At 36.7% G+C, this 18,411-nt stretch overlaps 1 protein-coding gene across 2 annotated transcripts in view; it reads left to right on the top strand.

The window, feature by feature from the left end:
• The window catches only part of LOC145984463 (uncharacterized), a 189,249-nt gene that overhangs the window by 112,340 nt on the left and 58,498 nt on the right, over nt 1-18,411 (top strand). For both annotated transcript variants that reach the window (XM_083118122.1, XM_083118123.1), the window contains exons 5-6: nt 5,061-5,206; nt 17,739-17,850. In XM_083118122.1, coding sequence (XP_082974248.1) covers nt 5,061-5,206; nt 17,739-17,850 — 258 coding nt within the window. The remainder of the gene's footprint in view (nt 1-5,060; nt 5,207-17,738; nt 17,851-18,411) is intronic.

The following is an 18,411-nucleotide window of genomic DNA, read 5'->3' as shown; positions in this document are numbered from 1 at the left end:
GTTGTTTCGTCACAGAGAATAGCAACAGGAACATCCTTCATGTTTTCCTTGATACCTTGTTCATATTCAGCATGGAGTTTTGGAACATACGTCTGCCTCAAAACTCTTGCTTGTGGTAAGTCACCAACACCTAGAAAATCAAGTACCCTCTGTTAGGACAATGTAATGTTGAATATGATATGATATTGAATATGTAGTTGAAGAAACTCAGCCATAAAAAGGAAAAATAACCTTTTGGCATGCGGTTTCAAGCCTAGCTTTGAATAGGACCTGCCATAGTCATCAGGAGCATTCCAGCATAATCTGGGTAACTTTTTACACACAAAAACTTTAAGGTTCTAGACATGATATTGGATTAAAAGACAAATATATAGAATTATAGAATATCTATACCACTTCTCGTGTAATGCTCCTACTAACAAAATAGAGTAACTAAGTATTTCAGTGCACTAAATGTATAAAATTAAAGAATAGTGCAGAACTCCTGAACTTGAGCCAAGTCTTGCAAAGATGTAATAATAATTATGTAGTGAAGTATTTGATGATTTTGCATTTTTGTTCTAAAAAGGTTGAAAAATTGTTCAAATATATAAACGTCCATAGTAAAATAATTAGAAAACCAAAGATTTCTTATATTTTTCATCACTTTTTAGGGACAGGTAATTTACTTTGTGAAAGTAGGGAGGAATTTTTCGATGTACAAGTAATTACTAGCATACAACAGATTTACTGCAAAAAGTGGCTGGAATTTGCATTTTCAACAATACAGGATAAAATTATTTGGTAATAGTTTCATACATCGGAGACATATTTCTTCAATTTTACACAAGGAACTACTTACGGAAATGAGTTTCTCCAAGGTTTACAACGTTCGTCGAGGTATTTCCTTTAATCGTGGAATATATTTGACCGGAAAATGATGTATTTTTCAAGAGAAATATCTCACAAACGCAAAATTGCCATCGCTTTCATTTGCTTGCCTTACGACAACCGGATGCTGCGTACGTTTGATGACGTAAGCCCCTCTCAGTGTTTCAACCCCCCCTTTTTTTACTATGCTTGCCTAACATAACCAAACCTAACCTAACCTTATCGGAAATGATTTGTGGGGCTATCGGTCAGCTACCGTGCATAATGGTTTGTGGGGCTATACGTCAGCTACCCGTGCATAATGTATAATTTCCACTGGTGACGAACACACAGTAGGTAATTTTTGATGCAGAAGGTTTGAAACACTCCCTAGCCACAACATGAGTTAAGATGTGCCCACCATGTTGTGTGTTCCGGAAGCGAAGAAAGGAATAAAAAAAGCACTCAATGTAAAAAATTGAGATTGTTTTCGTGTAAAAAGCATAATGGCACCTTGAACTATGTTCCGCAATACACAATTGGTAAGTACGAACCATGCAAAACACAAAAAATCCGATTTTAATGTGTACCCAATTTATGAAACTGTTACCAATTATTTTGCAATTCTAAATTCCATTTGCAAGAACCAGTGCAGCTTAAGGAATTGGGGGGGGGGGGGCATCCTGACCTGAGTGAAGAAAATGTAAACATTTTCAACTGGCATCCATTAAATTGCTCTCTACAATTAACTTGCTGTTACTTGTTAAGGCATCAATGAGGAATTTTTTCTAAAAAATTATTTGTCACTTTAAGGAAAAAGTTACTATCTTTAGATGATAAATGCATTCTAGCAATTATGATAGTAATAAATTTGGAATAAAATTTGTTTACATTATTAGTATGCAATAGTTATTCTTTCTTAATAATGATAACTGTGGATCCAATTTTCACAATAAACCATGGCTGGAATTTCTTCACACCACATCAGAATATACCAAATGAAGCAATGATGTTGCATTCGCACATGTGGAGTTTATCTTTCAGCACCATACTCATTATTCGTGGCCAGTGGCATGCCCAGGATTTTCGAAAGGAGGGGGTTAGGTATACATTTTTTTAGTAGTCAGCCCTCATTTTGCCATTTTTTCCTGCATTTCATGTTCTTTTCTTTAGGAATACTGGGCCAAAGGGGGTTATAATAATAATAATTTTCCACTCATATATTTACTGGAGTCACATAGTGGTTTGGATACCACTAAAAACCAGTTCCGATTAGCCCATCTGTGCACAAACTGGGCTTAAAACAAAACTCAAACAAGGAAAATTTTGTATATTTACAATTTATTCTTACCGTGACAAGTACCTTCAAATAAACAGGACTGACAAACAATAAAAAAAAATCCGAGTTACGTTATTACGAAGCTAAAATACATTTGGAGATTATGCTAAATACATGAAGTCACATGTTAAAAAAAGCTTTTACATGAAAAAATTAACAGGAAATCCGTAAAACCATGCTGCTTTGTGACACAGAATCAGAAAATTCGATCGCATCAAGCTGCATGAAAGACGTTATTCATGATGCGTAGTTTTCCTTCTAATGAAAATGATTGACAACGCATAATAAAATGAGAAATGCATTTTGTTAATACAAATCAGGATATATTTGAAGAACATGTTAAATGAACAAAATGTTCTCCCAGGTGACAAAATTGTGGAAAAATCAGAAAAACCATGCTTTTTGTGACGCTGCAAATTCAGAAAAACTGATCGTAGGAAGCCGCGGGAATGACGTCATGCTATGATACGTATTTTAGGCGAACAAAACAAGCCTTTTTTTAAAAAATTAAAAATAGCACATCCTTACATTGGTAACAAAGTTTAAACTTAGTGCGCACATGACTTCTTGTATTTTTGCTGCTGATCGTAACACTTTCTACTCCATCGTAATATACAAAATGCATATCGTAAGATCTTTTTACGGCTAAATACATCGATCTTCCACCTTACTACATTTTATTTTTCTTCATGCTAACTATTAATTTTAAATTCACATTCGTTTCTTCATAAAAAAAAACAGTCCAAATAAAATTTTTCTCGATTCCATCAAATACGAAATATGGATTCTCCTAAATATATTCTACTTCACGAGACACAATATCCAATAAGAATCAGGAATGATTACGATTAAGTAAATAAATGGACACGAAAGCTTGTACTCACCAGTGATGTATCGATTCATCCATGTGCGTAATCCAGGTTCATCGAGCTTTTCCAATGGAATATTTGCGTGAACGAAGGCATTCACTGTCGACATAGTGAAGTCTTCTTTGTCCTTCTTAATTTGTTTCGCATTGTGTGCCAATTCTCCAAGAGATACTTGTCGCTTTGTTGGTGAAACGCTCTTGTTCGCAGTCTTCTTGTTTTTCACATGTGAGGCACTTTCACGAATATGTTTTATGCACGAATCTTTACGTTTCCAGTCAATTCGAACATTACAAAATTTGCACACCATTATCCGTTTTACTTTATCAAAAATATAAAAGCCTTCATGAGCAAATTCACGCTCCCGATCAAACACAGTCACGGCTTTCGGCATGGTAATTTCTTACGCTACCAAATCTCGCAGAACAATTACAACCGATTCACGCTACTCGCAAGATTATGAATGAAATGAACGAGAGGGGGTGAGGAGAATGGTTCGAGGTTTCTTCGGGTGGCGTCGTGTATGAGGGCCAATCATAATGGACCACATTATCCAGTGCACTCAAGATTTGGACCAATGAGAGTTGGCGTCTTAAACTCTTCTTAGAGAACGAAGAAAAGACAAAATGGCGGAAGCAAAAATAATAGTTTTAACACGAAAAACATGCGATTTTTTATTAAAAAACAATATTTCGTTAATAAACTATTAATTTCGTGTTAATTTCATGTAAAATGTTTCATTTCGCGTTTTCCCGTTCATTTCGCGTTATTTCGCGAATAAATACGGCTGAAAAAACATACACACGTGTTTAGAAAAATAATGAAAATAACTTCTAGGCACCCAATAAAATATTTCGTGTTTTCGTCATTAACGAAATATGCATGCCCCTACATGTTACATATCAAATGAAAGCCTTTTCCATAAGTTTTAAAATGAGGCCATGCCCAGTCCTGTAGTTTAAACAGGTTTAAATTTAATTTAAACTGTTGTCAGGAGTTTTTGGGTCAGCTTTGTCAATTATCAAAATTTGGAGTCTCAAAAATCTGAAACAGGAAAAATTCAGTTTTTAAAAATATATTTCATATGTACCAAATTTAGCCAAGTCCATATCATCAAAGGTTTATATACTGGTTGATTTGACATGGAAATGCCCTATATTGTGTTTCCTGCTTTCAAGAATGAAAATCAAGCAAGGTATGAAAGTTGTGTAACACAAATGTTAGAAATTGTTTTAGGGCTTGTTAATCATACTGTTTTGCATACTCAAGTGAGGTCTCATTTGTACAATTAAAACATTGCAGTTCTGACACCATATTAACGTGATGATGATGAATACATCAAAGGAAACATTCAGAACATGCATGTAGATTGTGCTAGGAGCGTTTCATTATTTTGTTACGAATTGATGTTAACATGGCATCACGTCTTAAGCACTGATATAAATGAGCCCTAAGGTGAAATAAGGGTATGTCAGATTAATCAATACTCTTTCTGTAAGGGGTTATGTAGGCAAACCAGGCTATCATTTATTTGGTAAAATTTCTAGCCTCCCTGATAGCATGGTGGTAGCATCGTCGCCTTGTAATCATGCGGTTCTGGGTTCGATTCCTAGTGGAGGCATATAGTGGTTTGGATTCCACTTTAAACTGTAGGGCCAGTAATGATTAGCCTTACTGCGTATAATGTGGACTTCATACAACTACTGAATCAATATTGGTAAAATTTCTGATAATTGTAATAATTTGTTCAAAGTGTTAAAAATATTTATAAAAATAACAAAATTGCAAAACTGTTGAAGCAAGCTATTGAGCTGAAATACTGGATTGGAAAATTTATTGGGAATTTCACCAACAAATCTATATATATCTGATTCTTCTCTGAATGTGTAAACACCAAACACCAACCTATCATAAGACTGGAATTAATTGTAAAAATGGTTTATTATTTTTTGTTTGCTTTATTAATTGTAAAAATCTGAGACTTATTTACACGTTTCTTATCCCAGGAAATGCAAACCTTAACTGAACAATTTGAAAGGAGTTTGAGTTCGAGGGGCGATGAATTGGCACGCAGGCAAAATGAACTACAGGAAAAAGATTTTGAGCTTTCCGAAGAAATGAAATACAGACAGGAGCTAGAAGATGAAGTTAGGTAAATCCATTAAATGCAGATTGAAACATGTGTTTGCTCATATTTTAATATCTTATTACATGATTGAGAAATACCATATACATTGGTGGAAAAACACTAAAATACTTTAACCCTATGGGGTAAGTATGTTTTCCACCACTGTATATTAGTAGAACATAGCGGCTGTTTTATATTATGAATAATTTTAAAAAATAATTCATATTTCAGTACACATTTGGTACACTAAATAACATACTACATTACAAATATTCTTATTGACCAGGGTTGTCTATAATTTTTGTTCTTCATGGCTAAATTATTACTTCAGCAATTTGACACAGGCCATATTACATTTTAATTGTACGAAAGTTAAAGCCTGAAAATAAAATTACATGTTATCAATAGTAAGGTAGGAAGCAGAGATCCTTGGTCTACCATAATTTAGGTGGTCTTTTTCTTGATCATGTACACTTCTGTTCACAAAAACTGGCACACTCGTTTGAGTTGAAGTCCAGCTTCGTGGCCGGAAGTACAGCCGAAGTAAGTGTTCCGAAAGCAGCAGTGTTGCTTACTATCAATCACTTTAACCATATGCAGGGAATTTTGAGTGTCTCAGACTCAAAGAAAAGGGCTAATGGAAACATTGCAGCGTAAATATTAATTAACTGGATTTTCCACGTTTACAATCACAGTAATGTAAATGTGAAATATTCCCGAAATTTATTTTAAAATGAAATGCATTTTTGACGTTCGTGCCGAAGTAGTTATCACAATTCGTTAGAATGCGAGGGCAAAAACTATTCAGGGCAAAAAAGTAGAAGGGAGAGAGGGAGAGGGAGAGTGAGCTTGTGCATGTATGTCTTTTTCTTGGGGTGAGGGTGTTCTGCAAACTGTATGATATCAGTATAGTTTGAGAAATGTGTAAAGCTGGAACATAAGTTTGGTAAAACATAAAATCAAGGCATACTTACTGAATACGGCACTTTGTCTTTACCTAACTGATGGAATTTATGCAGCAACATATAAATTACAGCATGTATAATCACAACAGAATGTCTCTATACTGAAAACAAATCCCTTCAGTTATTGTGCAAAAGCATAGGTGCCGTGACACTAGATTTTCTTGTAGAATATACAATAAAACCCTAATATATGTGTCTGATGTCTACAGCTAAGAAACTGTAAAATGTTAGTATGTAGGCAAACATACAAATCAAAAAATTGCAACTCCACTATAATTGTACAACAATCTACTAAGCCTGAAAGATACCATAAATATATGATCCAAAACCCATGCTATCTGTATTGCAAAAAAATATTTTAAATTCCAGTTAACCATTGATTTTGTCTGAAAGTTTTCCTTAGTGTAAGTATTCCACAGTCATATGCAAACACCCAGTCTAACAGTTTGCATTATTTAGGACCAATATTGTGTGGCAAAGTGGATGAGTTTATTTTACTTTATGAGAATTCTGTATTTTAGTACACTTCAGAGACACCAAAAGAGTATCATCTGATACATAAATGATTAAATGTGGTATTGATATGTCTGATGCAGATATCAGATATTATCAACAGCTTCAAGTAATTCCAATGACAGGATTCAATTGATTCTTTGACATAGTACACTTCTGTTCACAAAAAGTGGCACACTCGTTTGAGTTGAAGTCCAGCTTTGTGGCTGGAAGAACAGCTGAAGTAACTGTTCGGAAATCAGCAATGTTGCTTACTATGAATGAATTTAACCATAAGCAGAGAATTTTGTGTCTCTCAGACTCAAAGAAAAGTGCTAATGGAAAGATTGCAGCATAAATATTAATTAACTGGATTTTCCACGTTCACAATCACAGTAATGTAAATGTGAAATATTACTGAAATTTATTTTAAAAAGAAATGCACTTTTGACGTTCATGGCGAAGTAGTTATCACAATTCGTTAGAATGCGAGGGCCCCAGGTTCGAATTTGGCCTGAGCTTGGGTGTTCTTCATAGTCACGAGTAGCCGAAAATGGAAGAAAAGCAACACTAAATAATGAAAAGGAAAAAACTCAACAAGAATAAGCGAGACAGAAATAGTGCAGTTGCAATTCCTGAAAATGATGGGAAAAAAAAATCTTTCGGAAATTGTGTTATCCTAGTCCAGGAGAAGGCTTGAAGAATAAATAAACCCCTTTCCCATACACTTTGGCAAACAGAATCGCAAAGTTTGCACTGAATATGCGATGGGAAAAATAATAGAAATCCTAAAGGAAGAAGAGTTTATGTCACAGCCAGTGGGGCACATAAAAGGAGGTACTCAACCCCCCACCCCAACATCAGTCATCCAGGCTATTAAAAATAAGTCGATTGATGCTTGTCCTCTCATTTAACTTGAACAGTAAATGGAATTTTTGTAAAATAAAAATTGTCGGGCTTTACTTGTTTTATACGTGCACGTTGGTTTCGTAATGGAGCACAAAACTAGAATTGTGACTCTCGTAAAATTCTTACCGAATGAATGAACTCTGTAGATTCCAGAATAATGACTATTCATTTTGAAATAAATAGTTTAAAATAAAAATAATAAGTGCCGTTGGTTAATGAGATTCATCGTCACATAGCAGAATCTGCTATATTGACGGAAACTAGAGAATGGTTGTCATTTAGGGTTGCAAACACTAACCTTCCACGAAGCACGATTTCCCACAGTCTTCATTAATTTTCATGCACAAACTTCACTTGTATTTTGTCAGAAATGTGTACAGCATATGAACCCTATCTGATGAAGTGTATTGCTTTCAAATTAATGTAATTAGCTAGAAGCGACATCAAAATTTCGAGCTGGACAGGGAAAGATGCAATCTTATGGATAAATTACTTGAATAGCTTGGTTTCTTCACTGTGGCTTGTGGCCATGTCGGTTAAAGGCCAGTTTTGTGAGCTGAAATCCTAGGTTCGTGTCCCCGTGTCTCCGAAATATTTTTTCTTGCCAAATGGGTGCTACATAATGTATTTTATTCTTGCCACACCAATTTCAGCCTGAATCTTTGTTATTGTTTGCGTGCCAATAAGAACATATGTATTCAAAGTATTGCTCGTTCAGAGAACGTGACTGTTACTCGAGACTACTTAAAATTGAGATTTTTTAGTTGCTGCTAAGCCTCGATATTTAAAACAAGTGCTAGAATTGAAGATTGTTGTGTAATGAAACACACCGTTAATATTCTCAAGAAGAAAACCACTGAAATGAAATGAGTAAGTTGTGAGGAACATCAGCAGATGTATTTTGAGATGTTGCGTGATTCACGTGTCACTATCCTAGTTTTATTCATAGATAGATATTTAATGACCCACTCAATGAATGCTCACACCTTAAGAGTAATTTTCAGATGCAATAGAAAGAAAACCTGGTCCAAATTAAGGATGGCATGGATCCAGATCTGGATCTGAAAGTTTTGGATCTGGATCCGGATCCGAAAATTTCGTATCTCAATCCCATTATAATATTACCACACCTTAAAAGGTATTATGATCTTCGATTACAAAGAAGGTTTTCATTTGTTAGTCCTACAAGATTTTTTTTTTCAAGTGTTGTTCCTAAAATAATTTGCTGCTCATCAGCTAAGACACTCGTGCACAAAAATAATCTTACTTGTTTAACATAAAATGTCAGAGGTGATTTTGTAAATTCCATTGATACAAATATGTATTCATTCGAATGAATTGGAAATGGAGACACACATAAGTGTGAGACATTCCATTCCAGGATGAAACCTTTAACACATTAACAAGATAGAAATGTTATACAAAAATTATACAATTGTTCTACAGTTACAGTTTTAAAAATTAAAATAAAACATTATAATATATGCAGTGTTACATAATTACAAAGTGTAAGACTAACAAGGGAGGTTATCTAAGTGTCCCCCTCCGATTTCCATGAAACTTGGCAGGTGTATAGTGGGGCCCCAAATGGAAGAAATACGTATTTTTTTGTTTCGGCTAAAAAACTGTTCTAGGGGGGACCCCCCTTAAATGTTAAGATGAGGACAAATTGAAGTGGGGATCTGACCCCTGTGTCCCACTCCGATTTTCATGAAACTTGGCAGGTGTATAGAGCAGTGGCGTAGTGTGATTCTATGAAAGGTGTAAGGCTTCCTTAGATAAACCTGATCTGAATATTGGATAAAGAAAACCCAAAGATATTTTAACTAAATAGAATCTATTTGAATGTAAGTCATGCATGGGCATACTCAACTTCAAACACAAAATGCACACACTCTATGTTAACAATAATAGCATATGTATTACTTAATGAAAATTCTCATTTATACTGTAACTCGATCCGACGGTCCTTTAGCCTGAACACCTCAATCACGTCATCGTAGAATCGGGAGTTTCTGGTCAATGTCTTTGGCAGCTCCTTTTCAATGGATATCAGTCCCAAGTCAGATTTCCTTGCCTGAGTCTGTGTGCTGCGTTGAAATGTATGAATCCTCTTCAGTGCAGAAAACTACTTTTCCACCAACGAGCTTGAGGCAGGAACAGTGAGGAACAATTCTGTTAGTTTGTACACTTGTTCAACAGTATCATTCAAATGGGTAGTACGCAAGTACTCATGAAGTTCAAACACACTCTTTACTCGATATTCGGCTTCAGAATAAATTACCCGTAGCTCAACTTTCAACTGTTAGCAATTGACAAATTTCGCATACAGCTTAGTTAAGGACACAACTCTTCTTCTGGAAAGGCCATGTCATATTTTTATTCTTATTATTCTTTTTCTTTCACTAAAAAGCCATTTGTGGGAAATGCGTAGAATTTGCAAATGCAGATGCATTCGAGAATATTACTTGTTATCATGGTTATGATATTTGCGCACATTTTGAAAAACATATCAAGCAACTTAGTCAAAGGAAAAGGTAAAACAAATCTGTAAATCATAACGCTAAGTATTACGCGTATGCTTTTAACATTACGGGCAACTGAGATGCATGCACCTAACTTTGCGGGCGCTGCCGGATCTAGGATTGCCAGACATTCCTCGTTTATCTTTAACTTAGCTGCTTCTAATGAAGGTAATATCCAACATTAAACCATCTCTTTGTGAACTTAATAGTTAGTTTACACATTTAAAATTAAACCTGTTTTCTTACACCTCCCGTCAAGCATTGTTGAAACACGGGAGTCGATTTTCTTGGTTCTCTTCCGAACATGGCAAACAGCTGCAGCGGGGACAGAAATCTCACCAGTTAGCACGCCTGCGGAAAGATGTGTCAGAGCGGGGGGGGGGGGGGGGGTAAAAGGTGGATGATGGCAACACGGAAGCAGTTATTGAAGGTGGTGTTATGGCTGTTGGTGTGGATGGCAACTGTGAAATCGGAGTTTTGGGTGGAGGAACGGTGATTATTTATCCTTAGATTCAAGGGGGTGGAGGTTTCGCCTAGGTAGAAGTTGCCGCAGATTTGACAGATGAGGGTGTAAATTAGGTTGGATGAGTGGCCTCAACTCATCCCCCTCATCCCGCCAAAACTACAACCTATACCTGCACCAAGCCCTAACCAACCGTGGCTACCCCTCCACCCTCATCAACAAACAAATCACTAGAGCTAACTCCCACAACCGCACCAAACAACCCAAAACCAACCCTCCGACTCTGATCACCCAATACCACCCTCACATTAGGAAATCAGACATACCCTCCACTCCCTCCTCCCCATCCTGCACAGTGATCCCGAGACCAGAGACATCTTTCAGGAAAAACCTAGGGTCATGTTCCGTTGCCCCCCCAACCTCCAAAACATCTTGGTCCGAAACCCCCCCACCCCTTCCGCACACCTTCCCCCAGCCCACAGGTGCAACAAACCCAGGTGCAAGACCTGCCCCATACTCATCACCTCCCCCACCCTCCTGATCCCTACAGCGGCAGGTGAGTTCACCCTTCACCCTAAGGGCACCTGCCACTCATCCAACCTAATTTACACCCTCATCTGTCAAATCTGCAGCAACTTCTACCTAGGCGAAACCTCCACCCCCTTGAATCTAAGGATAAATAATCACCGTTCCTCCACCCAAAACTCCGATTTCACAGTTGCCATCCACACCAACAGCCATAACACCACCTTCAATAACTGCTTCCGTGTTGCCATCATCCACCTTTTACCCCCCCCCCCCCCCGCTCTGACACACTTAGCGTAAAAATTACGGAGAAAACTTCCTCGTTTCATAAGCTCTCCAAAAAGATACAAATGTTGTCAACTGGCACACGGGTTGGGGGAGAAATCTGAATAAAAAGAGGAGAAAGCACGTTGTAGACTCCCATCATCTGACAAGAATTCTGTGGACGCACGAATCCAAATTCGACCACGATGGTGTTACGAATTTTCATAATGCGCATTTTTGGTCCCCTAAAGGTCATAACACCAGAAAATCTAAATAAAAGGCTCACCAGAAAAAAATTCTCGCTAAATGGGAATCATCCACAATCATGTGATCGGGCCATTCTATCTGCCACAAAACCTAAATGGCATTACCTATGATTGGATTGATTTAAAATTTCTGGGTGTGTCGGCACTTAAGGCCATTTCGCACCTTTCTACGTATACGGGGAAATATCCCCTTATCTAAAATTCTGACTGAAAACTTTAAAAAGAGGTGTAAATAGCCCCTTGGGAAAAACTAAAAGTGCAAGGTTGTAAAAAGACCTGCACGAGACAAACACAACACATTAAAAAGTCAGAAGAAACAAACCAAAAACCTCCTTATAGACGGTGGAAGAGTCCAGCTCTTCGCAAAAAACTTAAAACATTTGATAAAATACTGCTGTCATCACCCAAGAGGGATAACAAACAACCCGAAAGGTTAAAAGTCTGCCGGAGGGCATTACCTACGAAAACTAAGGGAAGAATTGACGATGCTGCTGGAGGATGTGCCACTCGTCACAAAAAGGGGTATGATTTACCAACATGATGGCTGCCCAGCCCACTATTTCCGGGGTGTGCGACAGTGGCTGGGCGACAATTATCCCGTGCGATGGATTGGTCGAGGTGGCCCGACCCCTGGCCGGCGAGGAGTCCAGATTTGACGCTATGTGACTTTTACATTTGGGTTCACATGTAAGAGGTAGACTACAGTACACCAGTGGATTCCCAAAAAGAGTTGAGAGAGAGAATTGTGACAGCCGTCCAATACATAAGAGACTGAGTGTCAACGTGAGTGAATGTGTGTCTGAAGTATGCCGAAGGAAGCGTGCTTGCATACGTAACCAGGGAGGCAATTGGAACAGGATTTGTAGTTTTTGTAACAGTTAGTTCTGACAACCTGGAATCATGAGAATGGTAAATAACATTATTATTTCACTCATTTTCGTTCCTTTATTTCTCACAACCAACAACTTCTTTGCAGTTTACAAAGAGGTCTACAACGCCCCTTCTCCGCTTTTTATTCAGATTTTTCCCCCAACCCACGTGCCAATTGACAACATTTGTATCTTTTTGGAGAGCTTATGAAACGAGGAAGTTTTTTCCGTAATTTTTATGCTAAGTGTGTTACCATTTATTTGAGTAATCCTCTTCGATTTAAACGATAATTTCCAAATTTCTTCATGACGTGTGCTCCAATGACTGTTTCTTTCTGTGGGTATGGGAATTTTGTGCATGAATTTTTTTCCCAGTAGTCACTCATTCGTCAGCTGTTAGCAACATGTTGATTAAGTGCCCAGGGTGCAGTAGTTTTTTCACAATTAGTAGTTTTTTGGTTGCAAGTCGGAATATGTCACGAAAATCTACAAACTTCAATAACTCGAAACCCATTGATTTCCAACCCCGGTGCATAGGGTCAAATTTGTTGCAAATGTGCTCTTGTATTACACCTTTCCATCAATAGTTTGAATTACCAATCACCCTGTATATATGTACGTATATATTAGCAGGTAACAATATGTTATAAACACATTCTTACTTTCCAAAGAAGAAGCGCTCATGTGGGATGGCCAAACGGATCCGGATCCGAAAATTCCGGACCCAAAAAATTTTGGGATCCTGAACCATCCGGATTTCGGATCCGCTAGGATCCAGATCTGGCCCTCCCTAGTCCAAATTGTAATGTCAAGACGTGCGGAGATTGTAGATGTTATTCCCAGAAACAAACAGAATTAATCAGTAACTACAATTATTTACCTAAACATCACTCATATGGCACTTAGAATAGAGCTGTCTTTTGGATGATTAGCTGTTTTGAGTTATTTCATAGTGCATGAGTAAGTGTTTGGAACAACCCTCTCTTCTAAATCTGTAATTTTGTAAATCTCAAGGAATATCATTTGATCCGGTTGCAGGAGTTATTACTAAGATTTAAAAAAGAACTACTTTTAACAAAAATTATCTACCAAAATTTCTTTCTAGTAGTGTTTGCTTAAAAAGAAAGCACTATTTTCGGCGACTATATAATTCATGAACATGATGGAAAGTTTGCCTGTCTCTTTTTATCTAGAAATGTGAATTATTTGATTTTTATGTTGTTGGAAAATGATTAATTTAATTTATTTTTGTTGGGAGAGTTAATTTTATAGTTCTCCAGCTTAATCCTGAGCTAAATTAGAAATTGATAAATTTTGTGACATGAGAGAGAGACTTTTGTATGTTGTGTTGTAAATTAGTCTCCTTGTAATAAAGTGGCTCTGGGTTCAATAGCAGGTGGCAGGTACATAGTGGTTCAGTTCTCACTTGCAACTGTGATTCCTGTCCCGAGTGTGAGCGTGACATATCCACAGACTTTTGACAAGTTTTGAAAAAAATCACTGCCACGTGCCCCTGTAAAAATCAAGAGATTTGAAATATATGTATAATTTTGGCTTCTCTATGTAACCTCTAAAAGTGCTGAAATGTAGGTTTCCCATTAGCACCATATGTTTTTACATCTGAATGTTTACTATTGAATTGAATGTTGGTGGTTTTTGGAAATTACATATTAGACATCGATGGCCAAAATAAACCGAAATATCAAAATCCACTTTTGAATCTTGCTACACTTCACTGTTTACCGTGTAAATAAAGAGAAGAAGAAAATTCTGATCATGACAGGGTTCGAACTCGTGACCCATGCAGTTTGTTAATTTATACCAAAGCAAAATGAATTGTTTCTGCTTCTCAGTCGCAGAAAAGAAACAGCTGGATTGAAGGTTTACGTGACTACGTCACTAGTGCTTACCTAGCTTGCGAACATGGCGAATACTTGACCTTGACAGTCTAAAGCAGCTCCTGCGAAAGCCAACAGACAAGAGGAAGCTTTTATTCAGATAGTTCGTAACAAGGAAACAAACATTGCATAGAATGTAACGTTGAATTTACTTAAAACCAATTTATACAATAAGTTACCCCAAATGTTACCTGCGTAGTATAATGTGAATGGAAACGACATATTTGTCCCTTTCATAACTCTATACTGCAATGGTTGTATTGTTATTAATATTAGATTGCAGTCTGGATTCAGCTCTTTCGCTCAAATTGCACCTCGAAAGCAGAAGTATAATAAATATAATATAAGAATAATAATTCAACCAGCTAATTATCCAAAATACATATTTTACAGCTGTATTCTAAGTGCCATATGAGTTATGTTTAGGTAAATAAATGTAGTTACTGATTAATTCTGTTTGTTTCTGAGAATAACATCTACAATCTGCGCACGTCTTGACATTACAATTTGGACCAGGCTTTCTTTCTTTCCCATCTGAAAATTACTCTTAAGGTGTGAGCATTCATCGAGTGGGTCACTTGTAAATATCTATCAATGTATAAAACTAGGATAGTGACACGTGAATCAGGGAACATCTTAAAATACATCTGCTGATGTACCTCATAACTTACTCATTTAATTTCAGTGCTTTTGTTCTTGGAAAATATTAACGGTGTGTTTTATCACACAACAATCTTGAATTTAGCACTTGTTTTAAATATCAAGGCTTAGCAGCAAGTAAAAAATCTCAATTTTAAGTAGTCTCGAGTAACAGTCACATTCTCTGAACGAGTAATAGTTTGAATACATATTTTCTTATTGGCATGCAAACATTAACAAAGTTTCAGGCTGAAATTGGTGTGACGAGAATAAAATACATTATGTAGCACCAGTGGCGTGCCCAGGGTTTTCGAAAGGAGGGGGTTAGGTATACATTTTTTAGTAGTCAGCCGTCATTTTGCCATCTTTTCCTGCATTTGATGTTCTTTTTTTTAGGAATACTGGGTCAAAGAGGGGGTTATAACCCCACCAACCCCCTCTTGGACACACCACTTTGTAGCACCCATTTGGTAAGAAAAAATATTTTGAGACACGGGGACTCGAACCTAGGATTTCAGCTCACAAAACTGGCCTTTAACCAACATGGCCACAAGTCACAGTGAAGAAACCAAGCTATTCGAGTAATTTATCCATAAGATTGCATCTTTCCCTGTCCAGCTCGAAATTTTGATGTCGCTTCTAGCTAATTACATTAATTTGAAAGCAATACACTTCATCAGATAGGGTTCATATGCTGTACACATTTCTGACAAAATACAAGTGAAGTTTGTGCATGAAAATTAATGAAGACTGTGGGAAATCGTGCTTCGTGGAAGGTTAGTGTTTGCAACCCTAAATGACAACCATTCTCTAGTTTCCGTCAATATAGCAGATTCTGCTATGTGACAATGAATCTCATTAACCAACGGCACTTATTATTTTTATTTTAAACTATTTATTTCAAAATGAATAGTCATTATTCTGGAATCTACAGAGTTCATTCATTCGGTAAGAATTTTACGAGAGTCACAATTCTAGTTTTGTGCTCCATTACGAAACCAACGTGCACGTATAAAACAAGTAAAGCCCGACAATTTTTATTTTACAAAAATTCCATTTACTGCTCAAGTTGAGAGGACAAGCATCAATCGACTTATTTTTAATAGCCTGGATGACTGATGTTGGGGTGGGGGGTTGAGTACCTCCTTTTATGTGACCCCCTGGCTGTGACATAAATTCTTCTTCCTTTAGGATTTCTATTATTTTTCCCATCGCATATTCAGTGCAAACTTTGCGATTCTGTTTGCCAAAGTGTATGGGAAAGGGGTTTATTTATTCTTCAAGCCTTCTCCTGGACTAGGATAACACAATTTCCGAAATATTTTTTTCCCCATCATTTTCAGGAATTGCAACTGCACTATTTCTGTCTCGCTTATTCTTGTTGAGTTTTTTCCTTTTCATTATTTAGTGTTGCTTTTCTTCCATTTTCGGCTACTCGTGACTATGAAGAACACCCAAGCTCAGGCCAAATTCGAACCTGGGGCCCTCGCATTCTAACGAATTGCGATAACTACTTCGTCATGAACGTCAAAAGTGCATTTCTATTTAAAATAAATTTCAGTAATATTTCACATTTACATTACTGTGATTGTAAACGTGGAAAATCCAGTTAATTAATATTTATGCTGCAATCTTTCCATTAGCACTTTTCTTTGAGTCTGAGAGACACAAAATTCTCTGCTTATGGTTAAATTCATTCATAGTAAGCAACATTGCTGATTTCCGAACAGTTACTTCAGCTGTTCTTCCAGCCACAAAGCTGGACTTCAACTCAAACGAGTGTGCCACTTTTTGTGAACAGAAGTGTACTATGTCAAAGAATCAATTGAATCCTGTCATTATAATTACTTGAAGCTGTTGATAATATCTGATATCTGCATCAGACATATCAATACCACATTTAATCATTTATGTATCAGATGATACTCTTTTGGTGTCTCTGAAGTGTACTAAAATACAGAATTCTCATAAAGTAAAATAAACTCATCCACTTTGCCACACAATATTGGTCCTAAATAATGCAAACTGTTAGACTGGGTGTTTGCATATGACTGTGGAATACTTACACTAAGGAAAACTTTCAGACAAAATCAATGATTAACTGGAATTTAGAATATTTTTTGCAATACAGATAGCATGGGTTTTGGATCATATATTTATGGTATCTTTCAGGCTTAGTAGATTGTTGTACAATTATAGTGGAGTTGCAATTTTTTGATTTGTATGTTTGCCTACATACTAACATTTTACAGTTTCTTAGCTGTAGACATCAGACACATATATTAGGGTTTTATTGTACATTCTACAAGAAAATCTAGTGTCACGGCACCTATGCTTTTGCACAATAACTGAAGGGATTTGTTTTCAGTATAGAGACATTCTGTTGTGATTATACATGCTGTAATTTATATGTTGCTGCATAAATTCCATCAGTTAGGTATAGGCAAAGTGCCGTATTCAGTAAGTATGCCTTGATTTTATGTTTTACCAAACTTATGTTCCAGCTTTACATATTTCTCAAACTACTGATATCATACAGTTTGCAGAACACCCTCATCCCAAGAAAAAGACATACATGCACAAGCTCACTCTCCCTCTCCCTCTCTCCCTTCTACTTTTTTGCCCTGAATAGTTTGATCCAACTCTCCATGCATAAGATAGTAGAATATTAAGATAAGTGATGTGACCAATACACGAAGGCTAAACCATTTCGAAAAATCTCAATGATCATTTTTCTTTAGTGGCCTGCGCGAGACCATGTCTCTCCTCTGTGAAGAGAATCTCAAGCTTCAAGCCAAAATATTGTCCATCAGTATAGAAACGGAAGCTGCAATGAAGGACAGAGAGGAAAAGGTAAGGGAAATTGGAAATATGGCAAGTGTACTTTTAATTTGTGTGTACAGGAAAACTTCAAACAATTATAAACTTCCAAGAATTGATGTGTGAAATAAAATACAGTTGAATATATATATTTTTCAGGAGACCCAAGATTGGAAACATACAATATATGGGGAAAATGTAAAATTTGGAACATAAAATCAGGGTCCCACTGTATATAGACATATTGAATCTTGATCAAAATGAAAAGGCACGTGTATTAAAACGTTCACTGCCACGTCGGTCTTAATGGCTGAAACGGGTGCACACGATGTTGGTTATTATGACTGAAACATGTGGTTTGCACTTTGTTGCTCCTAGTTTGCTGTCAATCACAAGTATAACAATGATGCCCATAATGCTAGAATGACAATATATGTGGAGTTGAGTGCAAATAAAAGTGTTTTGGCAATTTATTCCTGGAAAACATGTCAGTTTTCTCTTTCAGAGGTTCTGGGCATTCACTATGGCAGTTGAAAGTAGCAATTCTGTTGCAAATTTTCTCCACTTCACTCTTTTTCTAGGAGGCAAGGAATA

Source organism: Lepisma saccharinum, chromosome 2 (genome assembly GCF_977018435.1).
Source record: "Lepisma saccharinum chromosome 2, izLepSacc3.1, whole genome shotgun sequence".
Lineage (NCBI taxonomy): Eukaryota > Metazoa > Arthropoda > Insecta > Zygentoma > Lepismatidae > Lepisma > Lepisma saccharinum.
Note: the sequence above shows the minus strand (reverse complement) of the source record. Positions and strands in the feature narration are given on the sequence as shown.